Raw genomic sequence first — 17,410 nt, 5'->3', positions numbered from 1 at the left:
AAGTCGAAAATTCGAGGAATCAAAAAATCGAAAAATCGTAGATTTTTAAGAATTGAAAGATTAAAATGTCCAAAAATTGAACGAAAATTCTAAACATCAAAAATCTAAAATTTAAAAACTGAAAAATCGATAACTTGGAAAATCGAAAAACCCAGAATTCCAGAGATTGAAAATCCAAAATCTAAAAAATTAAAAAATTAAAAAATCGAAAAATTGTAAAATCGAAAATGTGAAACCGGGAAATCGAAAAATCTAAATAGAAAAATTCAAAACTGAAACATCGAAAAATAGAAACAGCAGATCTAGAAATCTAAAAGTCGAAAAGTCGAAACATTGAGAAATCGAAAAATCCAGAAACTGAACAAAAAATTAGAATGTCGTAAAACCGAACAATTTAAATTCGCGAAATCTATAACTCGAATAATTGAAAAATCGAAAAAGGCTAAAATCGAAAAATCGGAAAATAAAAAATTTTAAATTCACAAACCGAAAAATTTAAAAACTGGAAAATCGAAACATCTAAATATAGAGAAATCGAGACATTTATAAAATAAAAAATACAAAAATCAAAACTAAAAAATTGAAAAATCGAAAAATCAAAAATTGAAAACATCCAAAAATTAAAAAAAACCGAAAAATCTAAAGCTTTAAAAAGCGAGACATTTATATATCGAAAAAATAAAAAATCGAGAAGCTAAAAATTTCAAAAATTCAAAAATCTAAAATTTAAAAATGAAAAATCGAAAAACAGAAAAATGGAAAAATTGAAAAGTCGGAATACATGTTAAAAAATTTGGAAATCCAAACATTGAAATATCCAGAAATCGAAACATCGAAAGATCGAAAAATTAAAAATCAAAAACCTGAAAATAAAAAAATTGAAAATCGTAAAACTGAAGAATCAGAAAATTCGGAAATCAAAGAATGAAAAAATCGGGAAATCGAATATTTGAAAATCCGAGAAATTGAAAAAGCGAAAAAATTTAAAACTCCCAACACTGAAGTATCGAAAATCTAACTAATCGAAATACAGAAAATCGATAAATTGAAAAATCGAAAAATTGAACAATTCCAAAACTAAAAGAACGAGAAATTCCCAAATCGAATTTTCGATACCTCAGTTTTGGGATGTTTCAATTTTATCAAATCGAAAATTTCAAAAATCGAGAAATTGATAAAATGTAAATATTATTTACTACTGTAAAATTTTTAGACGACGTCATTCCATTGTTGGTGGGAATGAGCAGACAAATTTTGGTTAACGTTTTACCATCTACATGAATACAAAATTAGGGGTCATGAAACGTCGAGAAAAAATGAAAATATTCTACAAACTACAAACATTTCTTCGCTTACACTGGAAAAGCAAAAATACTGTCTGGTGCGGGATTCGAGCCCACGTTCTCTTTCGAGAATCAGAGCTTGACTTCTGTTGTGCAAAACACAAACACAAACTAAAATTGAAACAAGCCAAGAGTGAGTTTTTCAATAAAGTCTTCTAAAACTAAAACTAAATTAAATACTGAGACATATATTTTTCCAACATTTATTTACGACCAAATACAGAACCAACTATGCCTTAACCAACATCTTGACTTCCTTCAAACCAGCCTTGAACTCGTGGAAATTTGAGTAAGTGAGTTCGAAAAAGAAACACCGAGGTCCATACCACCAAGGTCCACCTAAAACACAAAACCTCCCTACAAAGCCTCCCTATACCTAAAACTTACGATAAGTCTTGGCGCAGCTTCCATAAACACCCTGTCTATCTAACGTGCTAAATTTCCAGTTCAGGTCAGTCGTGACGGTTTGTTCACCATCTTCGCTATAATTTTCGACTGACCTTACAGCATAGCTCTCTCCCTCGCTTCCGATGCTGAATTTTTTGAAATGGGAATAGTCGGTTTTATTTTCGTAAATAAACACAAATAGGAGTTCTTTGGGAACGTCACCTGCAACCACAATCTCGTCACGTGCTTACCACCCATCCAGAAATACCTGTGAACTCGTACAGATGCTCCAAACCCAACCAGAACTCTCTATCTAGCTCACCAAAACCATTCCTGTAGTCAGTCCAGTTTAAGTAAAAATTTTGGGAACCGTTGAACCGTCTCATGAAGTGGACCCAGCCACCACCTTGTGTGTCCATGTCGCACAGAACCGTAAACGGTTCACGGGCTCGAGATGGTTGTATGATATAGAGTCCACTGTTGACGCTCCCTTGGTCGAAAAGGTCTTTACAACCCTCGACAAACTCTTCATCGTCGGGCAAAACTATGAGTGCTTCGTTCTCCTGGATTACCTGCTTCCGACGACGTTTTCCATTGTCCACCACGTCGGTAGACAATGTGTTTCTGTCAATTGCACTTATCAAATCGTCTTTTAGTCGTTCCAATTCTTCGATTTCGCACGATTTGTCTGAAACGATTGTCTTCTCGACCACTTGTGCGATTTTTGCGAGGTCATTGGGTTCCACTGGTTCTGAAAAGTCTTCTTCCGTTATCACCTCGTGAAGAGCCAACAGTTTGTCTAGGTACCTTTGAACTTGAGTCATCTTGAGCTCGAATTTTTCCAAGCGGTTCTTCGTCTCGACGAGGGTTTCTCGGATTTCGAACTTCAAGTTTGCGACTTCGGTAAGTTGGTCATCGTTTTGCTGGGATTTTACACAAAGTGTCCAGAGAGCGGTGATTAGGAGTAGCTTCAAGTCCATGATGTAACAGCGATTAAAGTTGTGGTGTTTTGGTCGTTCAAATATAGTAATGAAATTTGAACGATAAAGGAGTCAGAGTTCACGCTTAACAATTTGATCGACACGTCTTTTCCGGAGTATATTATTTAAAGAAGTAGTTGAACATAGATAAATCTAATTTTGATCCATTTTACCTTTGATCCATTTATCTTTATCATTGTAACTTCTAACATGAACCACATCCCCCTCTAACAATATTACGTTTCTGTCTCTAAAAACTCTCAAACTATGGGATGACGATGATAAGGTGGAGTAAAACTTACTTAACTTTACTTCATCATAAAATGCTTTAAATTCTGATTAAATCAAACTAGTACCATCTTTAGAATACCAAAATTTACAATTTTCTCGATTATTTAATTTTTTGTTTTCTAAATTCTCGATTTCTCGATTGTTTCGATTTTTTAGTTTTTCAGTTCATTAATTTTCGAATTTTCAAGTTTTGGATTTTTAAATTTTGGATTTTTCTTCCATTTTGCAACTTTTCGATATTTCAGGTTTTGAGATTCTCGACTTTTAGCTTTTTTTCGATTTTTAAACGATAGATTTTTCAAATTTTCGACTTTTTGATGTTTCGATTTATCCTCTAGGTTTCGGATTTTTCGGTTTTTCAACTTTCGATTTCACAATTTTTCGATATTTCAGTTTTTTATTTTTCAATTTTTCAATTTTTTGATTACTCAATATCCTCAAATTTCACGTTTCTAGATTTTTTCATTTTGCAATTTCTCAATTTTCCACTTATTTCGATTTTACGATTTTTCAATTTTTGACGATTCTAAATTTTCGATTTTCCGATTTCTCAATTTCTCGATTAACCCATTTTTTGGTCTTTCCGGTTTTCGATTTCTCGATTTCTCAATTTTCAATTTTTGACGTTTTTGATTCTTCGATATTTTAAATGTTTTAACTTTCTTCTTGGAATTTCCAACTTTAGGATTTATCGATTTATCAGTTTTTGATTCCTCAGTTTTTCGATTTTCCAATTTTGGAATTTTTTCAATTTTTCGATATGTGAGTTCCATATTTCGATTATTCAATTTTTCGATTTTTCAACTTTTCAATTTCTCGATTCTTCACTTCGATATTTAAGTTTAGTAATTTTTCAATTTGTTTGGATTCTTCAATTTTTATGTCATGATTTTTCGATTTTTCAATTTTTCGAATGTTCAATTTTTCGATGTTCCACTTTTCGAATTTTTCAATTTTTCGGTTCAACAATTTTTCTTCCATTTTTCCATTTTACGATATTTCAGTTTTGGAATTTTTCCAAATTTTGATTCTTCAATTTTTCGATGTTTCGATTTTTGAATTTTTTGGTTTCCCGATTTTTAGTCATTTCATTTTTAGAATTTTTCAATACTCCATATTTTAGTTTCAGAATCTGTCAATATTTTGATTCTTCAACACTTTTTTATCATTTGATTTCTTTAATTTTTCTAATTCTTGAATTATTGGATGTTCGAGTTTTCGAATTTTTCAATTTTTCGATTCATCAACTTTTATTCGATTTTTCGACTTTTCGGTTTTTTGATTTTACCGTTTTTTATTCGTTAATTCGTTTTATCAATATCCAAATTTTTCGATTTTTCAATTATTCTTCAATTTTTCAATTTCTCAATATTTCAGTTTCGGAATTTTTCAATATTTCGAATCTCCAATTTTTCGGTTTTTGACTTTCCGATTCTTCGATTTCTCGATTTTTAAATGATAGATTTTTCAATTTTTCATTTTTTTAACTTTTGATTTTTCGATTTTTGAATTTCTCAACTTATCGATCTCTCAAACTTTTTAGGGGTTTCATTTCTGAATGTTTTAGTTTTTGAATTTTTCGAAGTTGCGACTTTTCTGCCTTTCGATTTTTTGATGTTCCAATTTTTCAATGTTTCAATTTTTTTATTTTTCGGTTTCCCGAATTTTCGTTATTCAAGTTTTGGAATTTTTTAATTTCTGGATTTTTGTTCGTCTCGATTTTTTCCAATTTTCAAATTTTCGATTTATGAAATTTTGGATTTTCAGTTCCTCGATTTTTCGGTTCGTCGACTTTTCGATTTTTCAATTTTTTCGATTTTCGAATATTTCTATTTCTCGATTTTTCAATTTTTTAATTTTCCATTTTTTTCGACTTCTCGACTTATCGATTTCCCAGTTTTTCGAATTTTCAGGTGTTTGATTGCTCAATTTTTCGACGATTCTATTTGGAACTTTTCAATTTTTCTTCGATTTTTCTATTTCTGATACTTTAATTTTGTGATTTTTCCATATTTCGATTATTCAAGTTTTTGATTTTAAATTTCTCCATTTTTCGAATTTTAGACTTTTCGAATTTTCAGGTTTTTCATTTTTCGATTTCTAAATTTTAATTTTTCAATTTCTCGATTTCTCAATTTTCTAATTGCTCATTTTTCGACATTCCAGTTTTGGGATTTTTCAATTTTTCGATTCATCAATTTTTCTTCGGTTTTTCAATTTCTGAGATGTGAGTTGTTTATTTTTCCATATTAATGTAAATTAAAATGTAATTTAAATTAAATTCAATTTCTTGATATTTCAGTTTCGAAATTTTTCAATCTTTCGATTTAATTTTTCGATTTTTCGATTTTAAAATATAAGTTTTTCGGTTATTCAATTTTTCGACTTCTCAACGTTTCGATTTTTCGGTGTTTCAGTTTTTAAATTTTCCGCTGTTTCGACTTTTTGATTTCTCCCTTTTTCGATTTTTCGACTTATCTGCTTTTCGATATTTTGAATTGTCGATGTTTTGATTTTTTAATTTTTCGTCATTTTATTTTGGAATTTTTTAAATTCTCGATTTACTGTTTCTCGATTCTTCCATTTTACGATTTTCAGTTTTCGATTTTTTGATGTTTCGATTCTCGATGTTTCTGTTTTTTAATTTGTCGAAATTTTAATTTTCAATTTTTTATATTTCATATTTTTCGATTTCTCGATTACTTAATTTCAGATTTTTCCTACCTCAATTTTTGAATTATTCAGTTGCACAATTTTTCAATCTTTGCTTTTTAAACTTTTTTATTTTTCATCTTTTCGATTTTGCAATTTCTCATCTTTGACGTTTCTAAATTTTCGATTTCCCAATTTCCAATTTCGTTCATCGATCTTTTGGTCCTTCGAGTTTTCGATTTTCCGACTTCTCGATTTCTCAGTTTCTCGATTTCTCAAGTTTTTCAATTTCCGATTTTTAAATTTTTAGATGTTTCAATTTTCGACTGTTTCAATTTTACGATTCCTCAATTTTCCTTCGATATTTCGATTTTCCGATGTGATTCTTCTATATTTCGGTTCTTCAATTTTTTCGATTTTCCGACTTTTCGATTTTTCAATTTCCCAATGTTTTAATTTTTCCATTTTTCAATTATTCGTTTTTTTAATGTTTCGATCCCGCCATTTTTTAATTCTTTATGATTGATTTCTCGAATTTTCAATTTTTCGGTTGCTTAGTTTTACGTTGCTCCAGTTTTCAGATTTTTCAATTTTTCTTCCATTTTTCAACTTTTCGGTATTTCAGTTTTGAAATGTTTCCTTATTTGGATTCACCAATTTTTCTATTTCTCGATTTTTTGTTTCTTAATTTTTCTATTTTTCAATTATTCGAATTTTTGATGTTTCGATTCTTCGATTTGTGAATTTTTCAATTTCCCGATATTTCAGTTTCAGAATTTTTTAATGGTTCGACTCTTCAATTCTTCGATTTTTTGACTTTTAGATTTTTCGATTTCTCCACTTTTTAAGTTTTCGATTCTTAAATTATAGATTTTTCAATTTTTTGTGTTTAGATTTTTCGATTTTTCAATTTTTAGAATTTTCGGCTTTCCATCTTTTCGATTTCTCAAACTTTTGATATTTCAATTTCTCAATGCTTCAGTTTCTGAATTTTCCGATGTTTCGTTTTTTTAACTTTTCGATTTTCCAATTTTTCGTAATTTCAATTTGGAATTTTTTATTTTCCAAATTGAGTGTTTCTCGATTCTTCCATTTTCCGATTTTTCAACTTTTCGATTTACAAAGTTTTGGATTTTCAGTTTCTCGATTTTTCGCTTCTTCGACTTTTCGATTCATCAATTTTTCTTCAATTTTCCGATAAGTCAATTTTGTAAATTTTGCATATTTCGGTTTTTCAATTTTTCGATTTTTTGACTTTTCGATTTCTCGATTTTTTATTTTTTCGTTTTTTAAATTAGAGATTTTTCAATTTTTAAATTTTGTTGTTTAGATTTCTCCATTTTTCAATTTTTCCATTTTTCGGTTTCAGTGTTTCTTGATTTTTCGATGTTTTATTTTATAAAATTTTGGATTCTCAGCTTCTGAGTTTCTCGATTCTTCCAATTTCGATTTTTCAATTTTTCAGTTATTCGTTTTTCAGAACGTTTCATTTTTTCAATTTTTCAAAACTTTAATTCTTCGATATTTTTATTTTTCAGTTTTTTTTAAATCTGAAATTTTTCGATTTCTTGACAACTCGGTTTTTCGATTTTTACAATTTTTCACTTTTCGTTTTTTGGAATTCTTGATTTTTCAAGCTTCGATTTCTCGATTTCTCAATTTTCTAATTGCTCAATCTTTCGACGTTCCAGTTTTGAGATTTTACCATTTTTCGATTTATAAATTTTTCTTCGATTTTTCAGTTTTTCAATATTTCGATTTTCGAATTTTCTTTTTCTCAATTTCTTATATTTTGTATTTCTCAACTCTTAAATTTTTTTGATTCTTTCATTTTTGTTAATTTTTTAATTTGTTTATATTTCAATTTGGAATTGTTCCATATTTCGATTCTTCAATTATTCGATTTTTTGATGTTTCGATTTCTCGATTCTTCAATTTCCCTTCAATTGCTCAATTTTTCGATATTTCAATTTCGGAATTTTGCAATATTTCTATTCTTCCACTTACCGATTTTTCAAATTTTCGCTTTATAAAATTTTGGATTTTCAGTTTCTTGGTTTTTCGATCGATTTTTACAATTTTTCAACTTTTCGTTCATTGGAATTCTTGATTTTTCAAGCTTCGATTTCTGAATTTTTCGAATTCTCAGATTTTTAGTTTTTTGACTTTCATGTTTCAATTTTACGATTTCTCGATTTCTTAATTTTCCGATTGCTCAATTTTTCGATGTTCCAGTTTTGAGATTTTTCAATTTTTTGATTCATCAATTTTTTTTCAATTTTTTAATTTCCGACAGGTCAATTTTTTTAATTTTACGTATTTCGATCTTCAATTTTTCGATTTCTCGATTTTCAAATTTTATATTTCTTCGATTTTTCAATTATTTGGTTTTTTAATGTTTCGATTCCTGAAATTTTGAATTTTTCGATTCTTCAATTATTCTTCAATTTTTCAATTTCTTGATGAGTTCCGGAATTTTTCAATATTTCGATTCTTCAATTTTTCGGTTTTTGGCTTTTAGATTTCTCCATTTTTTAAATTTTCGTTTCTTAAATTATAAATTTTTCAACATTTTATGGATTTTTTAAATTTTAGAATTTTCAGCTTCTCATCTTTTAGATTTCTCAAACTTTTGATGCTTCAATTTCTCAATACTTCAGTTTTTGAATTTTTCATTGTTTCGTTTTTCGATTCTTCAATTTTTCTAGTTCTCGTCTTTTAATTTTTTCAATTTTTCAATTTTTTAATTATTCGATTTTTTGATGTTTTCAGGAATTTTGAATTTTTCGATTCTTCAATAATTCTTCAATTTTTCAATTAAGTATTCGATATTTTGTGTCTTAATTCATGGAATTTTGAATTTTTCCATTTTTCATTTATTCTTCCTTTTTCCAATTCCTTGATACTGGAGTTCCGGCTTTTTTTCATTTCTCAATTTTTAATTTTTTAATTTTTCTTTTGATGTTTCGATTCCTGGAATTTTGGATTTTTCAATTCTTCAACTATTATTTTTCAATTTTTTAATTTCTTGTTACTTCAGTTCCGGAATTTTTCAATATTTCGATTCTTCCATTTTCCCATTCATCAATTTTTCGTCAATTACCTATTTCTGGATTTTTATTTTTTTTAATTTTTCGATTTTTCAATTATTCGGTTTTTTGATGTTTTGATTTCTGGAATTTTGAATTTTTCGATTCTTCAATTATTCTTATATTTGGATTTTTCAATTTTTCGATTCTTTGACTTTTCGATTTTTCAATTTCTAGATTTTTTACTTCTTCGTTTTTTAAATTAGAGATTTTCAAATTTTTAAATCTTGTTTTGAATTTTCAATTTTCCAATTTTTCCATTTTACGATTCTTCAAATTATCGTTTTACAAAATTTTGGATTTTCAGTTTCTCAGTTTTTCAATTTTAATTTTTCGATATTTTCAGCGTTTTCAATATTTCAAATTTTTCAATTTCTTGACAACTCGGTTTTTCGATTTTTAAAATTTTCAACTTTCATTTTTCATGTTTTCGATTTTTGAATTTGTTAACACTTCAATTTCTGGAGTTTTCAATTTCTGAATTTCTCAATTTTTCGATATTTTTAGTTTCGTTTTGTCGATTTTTTTAATTTTTCAATTTTTCAATTTTCAGTTTTGGCCTATTTCGATTTCTAAATTTATCGATTTTTTGAGTTTTCGATTTGTAACAATTTTTAATTTTTTCGCGGCTTCGGTTTTTCAATTTTTCGATTATTTAAATTTGGGATTTTCTGTTTCTCGGTTTGTAGGTTTTTTGACTTTTCAGTTTTTCAAAGTTTGATTTTTTCCGAATTTTTAATATTTAATTCAGTTTTTTGAGTTTTCAATTTTTCGATTTTAAAAATTTTTTGACTTTCCATTTTTAGAATTTTCTATTTGTCAAGTATTTGGGAAGTGTTCAATTTCAATTTCAACGTCATTTACAATAATCGGATCAATATTTTTCCGAAAGTTTTATTTTTATAAAACCTGAAATTACAAAAATATTACCCCCTAACCATCATCTTCACGTCCTTCAAGCTCTGGCTGAAGCCATGGAACTCCGAATAGGTGAGTTGCACGTGAAAACAAGCAGGACCGTACCACCAAGGCGCCCCTGAAAAAAAAATCCTTAATTTCGAAGCTTTCCCACATATTCAGAAAGTACGATAAGTCTTGACACAGCCTCCATAAGCATCCTGTTTATCCAGAGTGCTAAACTTCCAGTTCAGATGAGTCAAAAAGGACTGTCCTCCATCCCCACTATAATCCTTGACGACTTTGATGGCATAACTCTCCTCCTCACCACCAATCTGGAATTCTTTGTAATGCGAGTACAGAATCTTCCCGTCCAAATTGGTAAACACTAACAACAACTCGTTGGTGTTGCCACCTACAATTTTCACTCTGACTCGTTCATCATCCATTTTTCAACTTTTCTATGAAATTTTTCCACATTTCGATTTTTTAATTATTCGAATTTTTGATATTTCGATTCTTTGATTTTTGCGTTTTTCGATTCTTCAATTATTCTTCATATTTTCAATTTCCCGATATTTCAGTTCCGAAATTTTTCAATATTTCGATTTTTCAATTTTTGGATTTTTTGACTTTTCAATTTTTCGATTTCTCGTTTTTTTACTTCTTCGTTTTTTAATTAGAGATTTTTCAATTTTTAAATCTTGTTTCAATTTTCCAATTTCTTCTATTTTCCGATTTTTCAAATTTTCGTTATACAAAATTTTGGATTTTCAGTTTCTCAGTTTTTCAATTTTAATTTTTCGATATTTTCATTTTTCAGTTTCTTGACGACTCGGTTTTTCGATTGTTAAAATTTTTCGACTGTTCGATTTTTAGAATTTTGATTTTTCAAGTTTCGATTTCTGAATTTTTCGAATTTTCAGATTTTTAATTTTTTGAGTTCCATGTTTCAATTTTACGATTTCTCGATTTCTCAATTTTCTAATTGCTCAATTTTTCGATGTTCCAGTTTTGAGATTTTTCTATTTTTCGATTCATCAGTTTTTGTTCAATCTGTCAATTTCGGATAAGTCAATTTTGTGAATTTTGCATATTTCGATTCTTCAATTTTTCTATTTCTCGACTTTTAATTTTTTTTTTTCCATTTTTCAATTATTCGATTTTTGATGTTTCGATTTTTGATGTTTCAATTCCTGGAATTTTGAATCTTTCGATTTTTCAATTATTCTTCAATTTTTCAATTTCTTGATACTGCAGTTCCGGAATGTTTCAATATTTCGATTTTTCAATTTTTCGATTTTTTGATTTTTCGATTTCTCAATTTTTTATTTTTTCGTTTTTAAATTAGAGATTTTTCAATTTTTAAATCTTGTTGTTTTGATTCCTCGATTCTTCAATTTCTCGATTTCTCGATTTTAAATTTTTTTAATTTTTTGATTTTTCAATTATTCGATTTTTTGATATTTTGATTCCTGGAATCTTGAATTTTTCGATTCATCAATAATTCTTCTATTTTGCAGTTATTCGATTTTTTGATGTTTTAATTCCTGGAACTTTGAACCTTTCGATTTTTCAATTATTCTTCAATTTTTCGATTTTTCGACTTTTCGATTTCCCAATTTTTCGATTTTTCAGATTTTTGATTTTTATCTTTTTAAAATTTTCAATTTTTCTACTTCGGTTTTTCAATTTTTCGCTTACTCAGTTTTTCGATTCCAGTTTTGGGATTTTACCATTTTTCGATTTATAAATTTTTCTTCGATTTTTCAGTTTTTCAATATTTCGATTTTCGAATTTTCTTTTTCTCAATTTCTTATATTTTGTATTTCTCAACTCTTAAATTTTTTTGATTCTTTCATTTTTGTTAATTTTTTAATTTGTTTATATTTCAATTTGGAATTGTTCCATATTTCGATTCTTCAATTATTCGATTTTTTGATGTTTCGATTTCTCGATTCTTCAATTTCCCTTCAATTGCTCAATTTTTCGATATTTCAATTTCGGAATTTTGCAATATTTCTATTCTCAGTTTATATTCAGTTTCTTGGTTTTTCGATCGATTTTTACAATTTTTCAACTTTTCGTTCTTTGGAATTCTTGATTTTTCAAGCTTCGATTTCTGAATTTTTCGAATTCTCAGATTTTTAGTTTTTTGACTTTCATGTTTCAATTTTACGATTTCTCGATTTCTTAATTTTCCGATTGCTCAATTTTTCGATGTTCCAGTTTTGAGATTTTTCAATTTTTTGATTCATCAATTTTTTTTCAATTTTTTAATTTCCGACAGGTCAATTTTTTTAATTTTACGTATTTCGATCTTCAATTTTTCGATTTCTCGATTTTCAAATTTTATATTTCTTCGATTTTTCAATTATTTGGTTTTTTAATGTTTCGATTCCTGAAATTTTGAATTTTTCGATTCTTCAATTATTCTTCAATTTTTCAATTTCTTGATGAGTTCCGGAATTTTTCAATATTTCGATTCTTCAATTTTTCGGTTTTTGGCTTTTAGATTTCTCCATTTTTTAAATTTTCGTTTCTTAAATTATAAATTTTTCAACATTTTATGAATTTTTAAAATTTTAGAATTTTCAGCTTCTCATCTTTTAGATTTCTCAAACTTTTGATGCTTCAATTTCTCAATACTTCAGTTTTTGAATTTTTCATTGTTTCGTTTTTCGATTCTTCAATTTTTCTAGTTCTCGTCTTTTAATTTGTTCAATTTTTCAATTTTTTAATTTTCGATTTTTTGATGTTTTGATTCCTGGAATTTTGAATTTTTCGATTCTTCAATAATTCTTCAATTTTTCAATTAAGTATTCGATATTTTGATGTCTTAATTCATGGAATTTTGAATTTTTCCATTTTTCATTTATTCTTCCTTTTTCCAATTCCTTGATACTGGAGTTCCGGCTTTTTTTCATTTCTCAATTTTTAATTTTTTAATTTTTCTTTTGATGTTTCGATTCCTGGAATTTTGGATTTTTCAATTCTTCAACTATTATTTTTCAATTTTTTAATTTCTTGTTACTTCAGTTCCGGAATTTTTCAATATTTCGATTCTTCCATTTTCCCATTCATCAATTTTTCTTCAATTACCTATTTCTGGATTTTTATTTTTTTTAATTTTTCGATTTTTCAATTATTCGGTTTTTTGATGTTTTGATTTCTGGAATTTTGAATTTTTCGATTCTTCAATTATTCTTATATTTGGATTTTTCAATTTTTCGATTTCTAGATTTTTTACTTCTTCGTTTTTTAAATTAGAGATTTTCAAATTTTTAAATCTTGTTTTGAATTTTCAATTTTCCAATTTTTCCATTTTACGATTCTTCAAATTATCGTTTTACAAAATTTTGGATTTTCAGTTTCTCAGTTTTTCAATTTTAATTTTTCGATATTTTCAGCGTTTTTAATATTTCAAATTTTTCAATTTCTTGACAACTCGGTTTTTCGATTTTTAAAATTTTCAACTTTCCGATTTTTAGATTTCTTGATTTTTCATGTTTTCGATTTTTGAATTTGTTAACACTTCAATTTCTGGAGTTTTTCAATTTCTGAATTTCTCAATTTTTCGATATTTTTAGTTTCGTTTTGTCGATTTTTTTAATTTTTCAATTTTTCAATTTTCAGTTTTGGCCTATTTGGATTTCTAAATTTATCGATTTTTTGAGTTTTCGATTTGTAACAATTTTTAATTTTTTCGCGGCTTCGGTTTTTCAATTTTTCGATTATTTAAATTTGGGATTTTCTGTTTCTCGGTTTGTAGGTTTTTTGACTTTTCAGTTTTTAAAAGTTTGATTTTTTCCAAATTTTTAATATTTAATTCAGTTTTTTGAGTTTTCAATTTTTCGATTTTAAAAATTTTTTGACTTTCCATTTTTAGAATTTTCTATTTGTCAAGTATTTGGGAAGTGTTCAATTTCAATTTCAACGCCATTTACAATAATCGGATCAATATTTCTGCGAAAGTTTTATTTTTATAAAACCTGAAATTACAAAAATATTACCCCCTAACCATCATCTTCACGTCCTTCAAACTCTGACTGAAGCCATGGAACTCCGAATAGGTGAGTTGCACGTGAAAACAAGCAGGACCGTACCACCAAGGCGCCCCTGAAAAAAAACCTTAATTTCGAAGCTTTCCCACATATTCAGAATGTACGATAAGTCTTGACACAGCCTCCATAAGCATCCTGTTTATCCAAAGTGCTAAATTTCCAGTTCAAATGAGTCAAAAAGGACTGTCCTCCATCTCCACTATAATCCTTGACGACTTTGATGGCATAACTCTCCTCCTCACCACCAATCTGGAATTCTTTGTAATGCGAATACAAAATCTTCCCTTCCAAATTGGTAAAAACAAACAACAACTCGTTGCTTTTGCCCCCTAGAACTTCCACTCTGACTCGTTCATCACCCACCAACAACCCAAAATTACCTGTCAACTCGTACAGATGCTCCAAACCCAACCAAAACTCTTCGTCTAGATGACCAAACCCGTTTTTGTAGTCCGTCCAGTTCAAATAAAAATCCTGAGAACCGTTAAACCGTCTCAGGACGTAAGTCCACCCACCACCTTTGGTTTCCATGTCGCACACAACCTCAAAAGGTTTAGACGCACCAGTGGGTTTAATGGTATAAACCCCACTGGTGGCATTACCTCCCCTTAAAACCTCGCCACAATTCTTGACAACCTCTCCAACTTTCGTGGTTTCATTTTTTTCCAAATCGTCAACCACCTTGGTGACCTCGTCCAACTTCTCGTTAGTAAAATCCAGCTTTTTTTTAAGCTTGAAGATGTGTTTTTTTGCAGAGTTTAATTGTGAAGACACGTCGGTGATGACGTCTCGTTTGACTTTTTCCAACTCTGTTGTAGAAAATTTAGCTTTGACAACCTTCTTCAGCAAATGTTCTTTGATTTCTTCTAGCTTGGTTTCAATTTGTGTGGAGATATTCTCGCACGATTTGTGGAGTTTCAGTTTGTCTTTAACCACTTCTTCGATTTTCGATATATCGCTCGTTGGAGCTGTCGTGTCATCTTGGTCTACTTTCGCCCCGTGAACCTCCAACATTTTTTCTAAGGCTCTCTGCACCTGTGACAGTTTTAGTTCGAATTTGTTCAGTCGATGTTCCGCTTCGGAGAAGGATCTGGGGAGTTCGAACTGGTCGTCGAAGAAGATTTGGTCGTCGTGGAGGTTCGAAGACAAGGGAGTTTCCGTGGATGACATAACTACAAACTAGACAGGAGTAAAGGGGGCTTTAGACTCGTGCGTAATTGTTAACTTACCTGTCGGTCGTCATTTTGCTGTGAATTTACAAGTGTTGACACTAAAGCAATTGTCACTAAGTATATCCTTAAGTCCATGATGTGAAAGCGACTATTTTTGTGGCAGCGTTCTTTTAATGGTCGAGTTTAGCGTAAACGAAAAAATGATAACAGAAGTCACGGTTCACGTCCGAAAAGTGATAAGATTGGTTGATCAGAAATAATTAATTTTAACAGAGTTGTCATTTTTACATGATTGTTGTCAAATTTTATAAATTAATGTACTCCTCAATTTGTGCTTTATGAATTTTCGATTTCTTATTGTTTTTATTTTTCAAATTTTGAATTTTGGTGTGAGTTTTGGGGTTTTTCAATTTTTCATATCATCAGTTTGTGCCATTGTTTAATTTTTCGTTATTTCAGTTTTGGAATTTTTTCCATTTCTCGGTTTTTCAATATTTCGATTTCTCGTCTCGGCAATTTTTGGATTTTTTGATGTTTTTTCCTTTCGATTTCTCGTTTTTCAATTTTTGTTCAATTTCTCAATTTTTCAATAATTCAGTTTCGAATTTTTTCATATTTCGATTCTTTATTTTCTTAGTTTAAAAAACTTCAGCTGTGTTCAATTTTTTCAATTTTTGACATTTTTTTTTTGATTTCTCGATTTATCAATTTTTCGATTTTTCAGTTTTTTGATTTTTCGATTTTTCAATTTTTCGCCTACTCAGTTTTTCGGTTCCAGTTTTGCGTTTTTTCTAATTTTCCGTTTCATCACGTTTTCAACCATTTTTTAAATTTCGGTTATTTCAATTTTGGAATTTTTTCCATTTCTCGATTCTTCAATATTTTGATTTCTCGACTTTTCGATTTTTGGATTTTTTGATGTTCCATTCCTCGGTTTTTCAATTTTTGTTCGATTTTTTCAATTTTTCGATAGTTCAGTTTCGAATTTTTTCATATTTCGATTCTTAATTTTTTTGTCAATTATACGATTTTTTGATGTGTTAATTCCCCGATTTTTCAATTTTTAGATTCTTCAATTTTGTTCAATTTCTCAATTTTTGGATATTTCAGTTTCGGAATTTTTCAATATTTCGATTTTTAATTTTTTGATTTTTTGATTTTTCGACTTTTACTTATCGATCTTTATTTCATAGGTATGTCAGTTTTTCAATTATTTTTTTTTTTTATTTCTGAATTTTTCAGTTCTTCGATATTTCTATTTTTCGAATTTTTAAATTTTAAGTTTTTCAGTTTTTGATTTGGGATTTGGATTTTAATTTTTTTTAAATTTTCAATTTTTCGATATTTCAGATTTTTGTTTCTATTTTAAATTTTCGATTTTCCTATTTCTGAATTTATCGATTAATCAGTTTTTTGATCTTTCAAGTTTTCGATTTCTCAACTTCTGGATTTCTCAGATTTTTCAGGTTTTTGATTTTTCGGTTTTTTTTATTTTCGATTTTTCAATTTTTCTATCTCAACAGTTCTTCCTCGATTTTGTTAATTTTTCGATATTTCAGTTTTCCATTTTTCGAATTATTGATGTTTCCATTCTTCGATTTTTCAAATTTTTTGATTCGTCAATTTATCAATTCAGTTAATGGATATTTTAATTTTTCAATTTTTGGAATTTTTAAATTTTAGTTTTTTCAATTTTTTGAGGTTGGCATTTCTCGATATTTCGATTTTTCAAGTCCTCGATTTTAGATTGTTCGATTTTTAAATTTTTAGATTTTTCAACTTTTTGATTTTTCAATTTGTTCGATATTTCAATTTCGGAATTTTTCAATATTTCTATTCTTCAATTTTTCGATGTTTTGAATTTCAATTTTCCGATTTTAAATCTGTATAAATTTTCAATGTTTCGATTTTTCAGATTTTCAATTCTAGAATTTTGAAATTTATCATTTTTTGACGTATTTAAATTTTCGATTTTACGATTTTTAAATTAATACATTTTTCAATTTTTTTGTTTTTCGACTTTTCAATTTCTTGACTTCTTGATTTCCCACTTTTTGATTTTTCGCTTTTTAAAATTTTCAATTTTTCTACTTCGGTGAAGCCAGAAAAATGCTGCTCTCCTTTTTTTTCGAATTTTTTCAAAATGGTCAGAATCGACCGTGTTGGGTATCATCGGACGCGGAATTTCCTCACGATTACGATTCCGTGCATGTTTTTGATGTACCTCTTCAAATAAGCGAGAAAAATGCTGCCCCCTCTTTTTTTTTCGAATTTTTTCAAAATGGTCCGAATGGACCGTGTTGGGTATCATCGGACGCGGAATTTCCTCAGGATTACGATTCCGTGCATAGTTTTGATGCATCTTTTCAAATAAGCGAGAAAAATGCTGCCCCCCCTTTTTTTTCGAATTTTTTCAAAATGGTCCGAATGGACCGTGTTGGGTATCATCGAAAGCGGAATTTTCTCAGGATTACGATTCCGTGCATGTTTTTGATGTACCTCTTCAAATAATTTCAAAATGGTCCGAATCGACGG

General features: G+C 28.4%; 2 protein-coding genes across 3 annotated transcripts; both read right to left on the bottom strand.

Moving 5' to 3' along the window:
* Positions 1-1,532: 1,532 nt before the first annotated feature.
* Positions 1,533-2,884, bottom strand: LOC135131433 (fibrinogen-like protein 1). The gene is made up of 3 exons (XM_064059184.1): positions 1,999-2,884; positions 1,731-1,952; positions 1,533-1,682 (listed from the first exon to the last, which is right to left on the bottom strand). The coding sequence occupies exons 1-3, from the start codon at positions 2,708-2,710 to the stop codon at positions 1,573-1,575; spliced, it is 1,044 nt and encodes a 347-aa protein (XP_063915254.1). The 5' UTR covers positions 2,711-2,884; the 3' UTR covers positions 1,533-1,572.
* A 6,757-nt stretch (positions 2,885-9,641) lies between these two features.
* On the bottom strand, positions 9,642-15,067 carry LOC135131394 (techylectin-5B-like). 2 transcript variants are annotated; one of them, XM_064059138.1, is made up of 5 exons: positions 14,933-15,067; positions 14,084-14,882; positions 13,808-14,032; positions 13,653-13,758; positions 9,642-9,778 (listed from the first exon to the last, which is right to left on the bottom strand). In XM_064059138.1, the coding sequence occupies exons 1-5, from the start codon at positions 15,008-15,010 to the stop codon at positions 9,676-9,678; spliced, it is 1,311 nt and encodes a 436-aa protein (XP_063915208.1). In that variant the 5' UTR covers positions 15,011-15,067; the 3' UTR covers positions 9,642-9,675. The 2 variants fall into 2 exon arrangements, with proteins under 2 accessions (XP_063915208.1, XP_063915209.1); XM_064059139.1 differs by having other exon boundaries at positions 13,661-13,758.
* Between the last annotated feature and the right edge of the window lie 2,343 nt (positions 15,068-17,410).

The sequence above is a fragment of the Zophobas morio genome, unplaced genomic scaffold (genome assembly GCF_036711695.1).
Source record: "Zophobas morio isolate AGI-343-1 ecotype UQ-CSIRO unplaced genomic scaffold, CSIRO_AGI_Zmor_V1 ptg000020l, whole genome shotgun sequence".
Taxonomy (NCBI): domain Eukaryota; kingdom Metazoa; phylum Arthropoda; class Insecta; order Coleoptera; family Tenebrionidae; genus Zophobas; species Zophobas morio.
The sequence above is the reverse complement of the archived record's forward strand: the minus strand, read 5'-3'. Positions and strand labels throughout refer to the sequence as shown.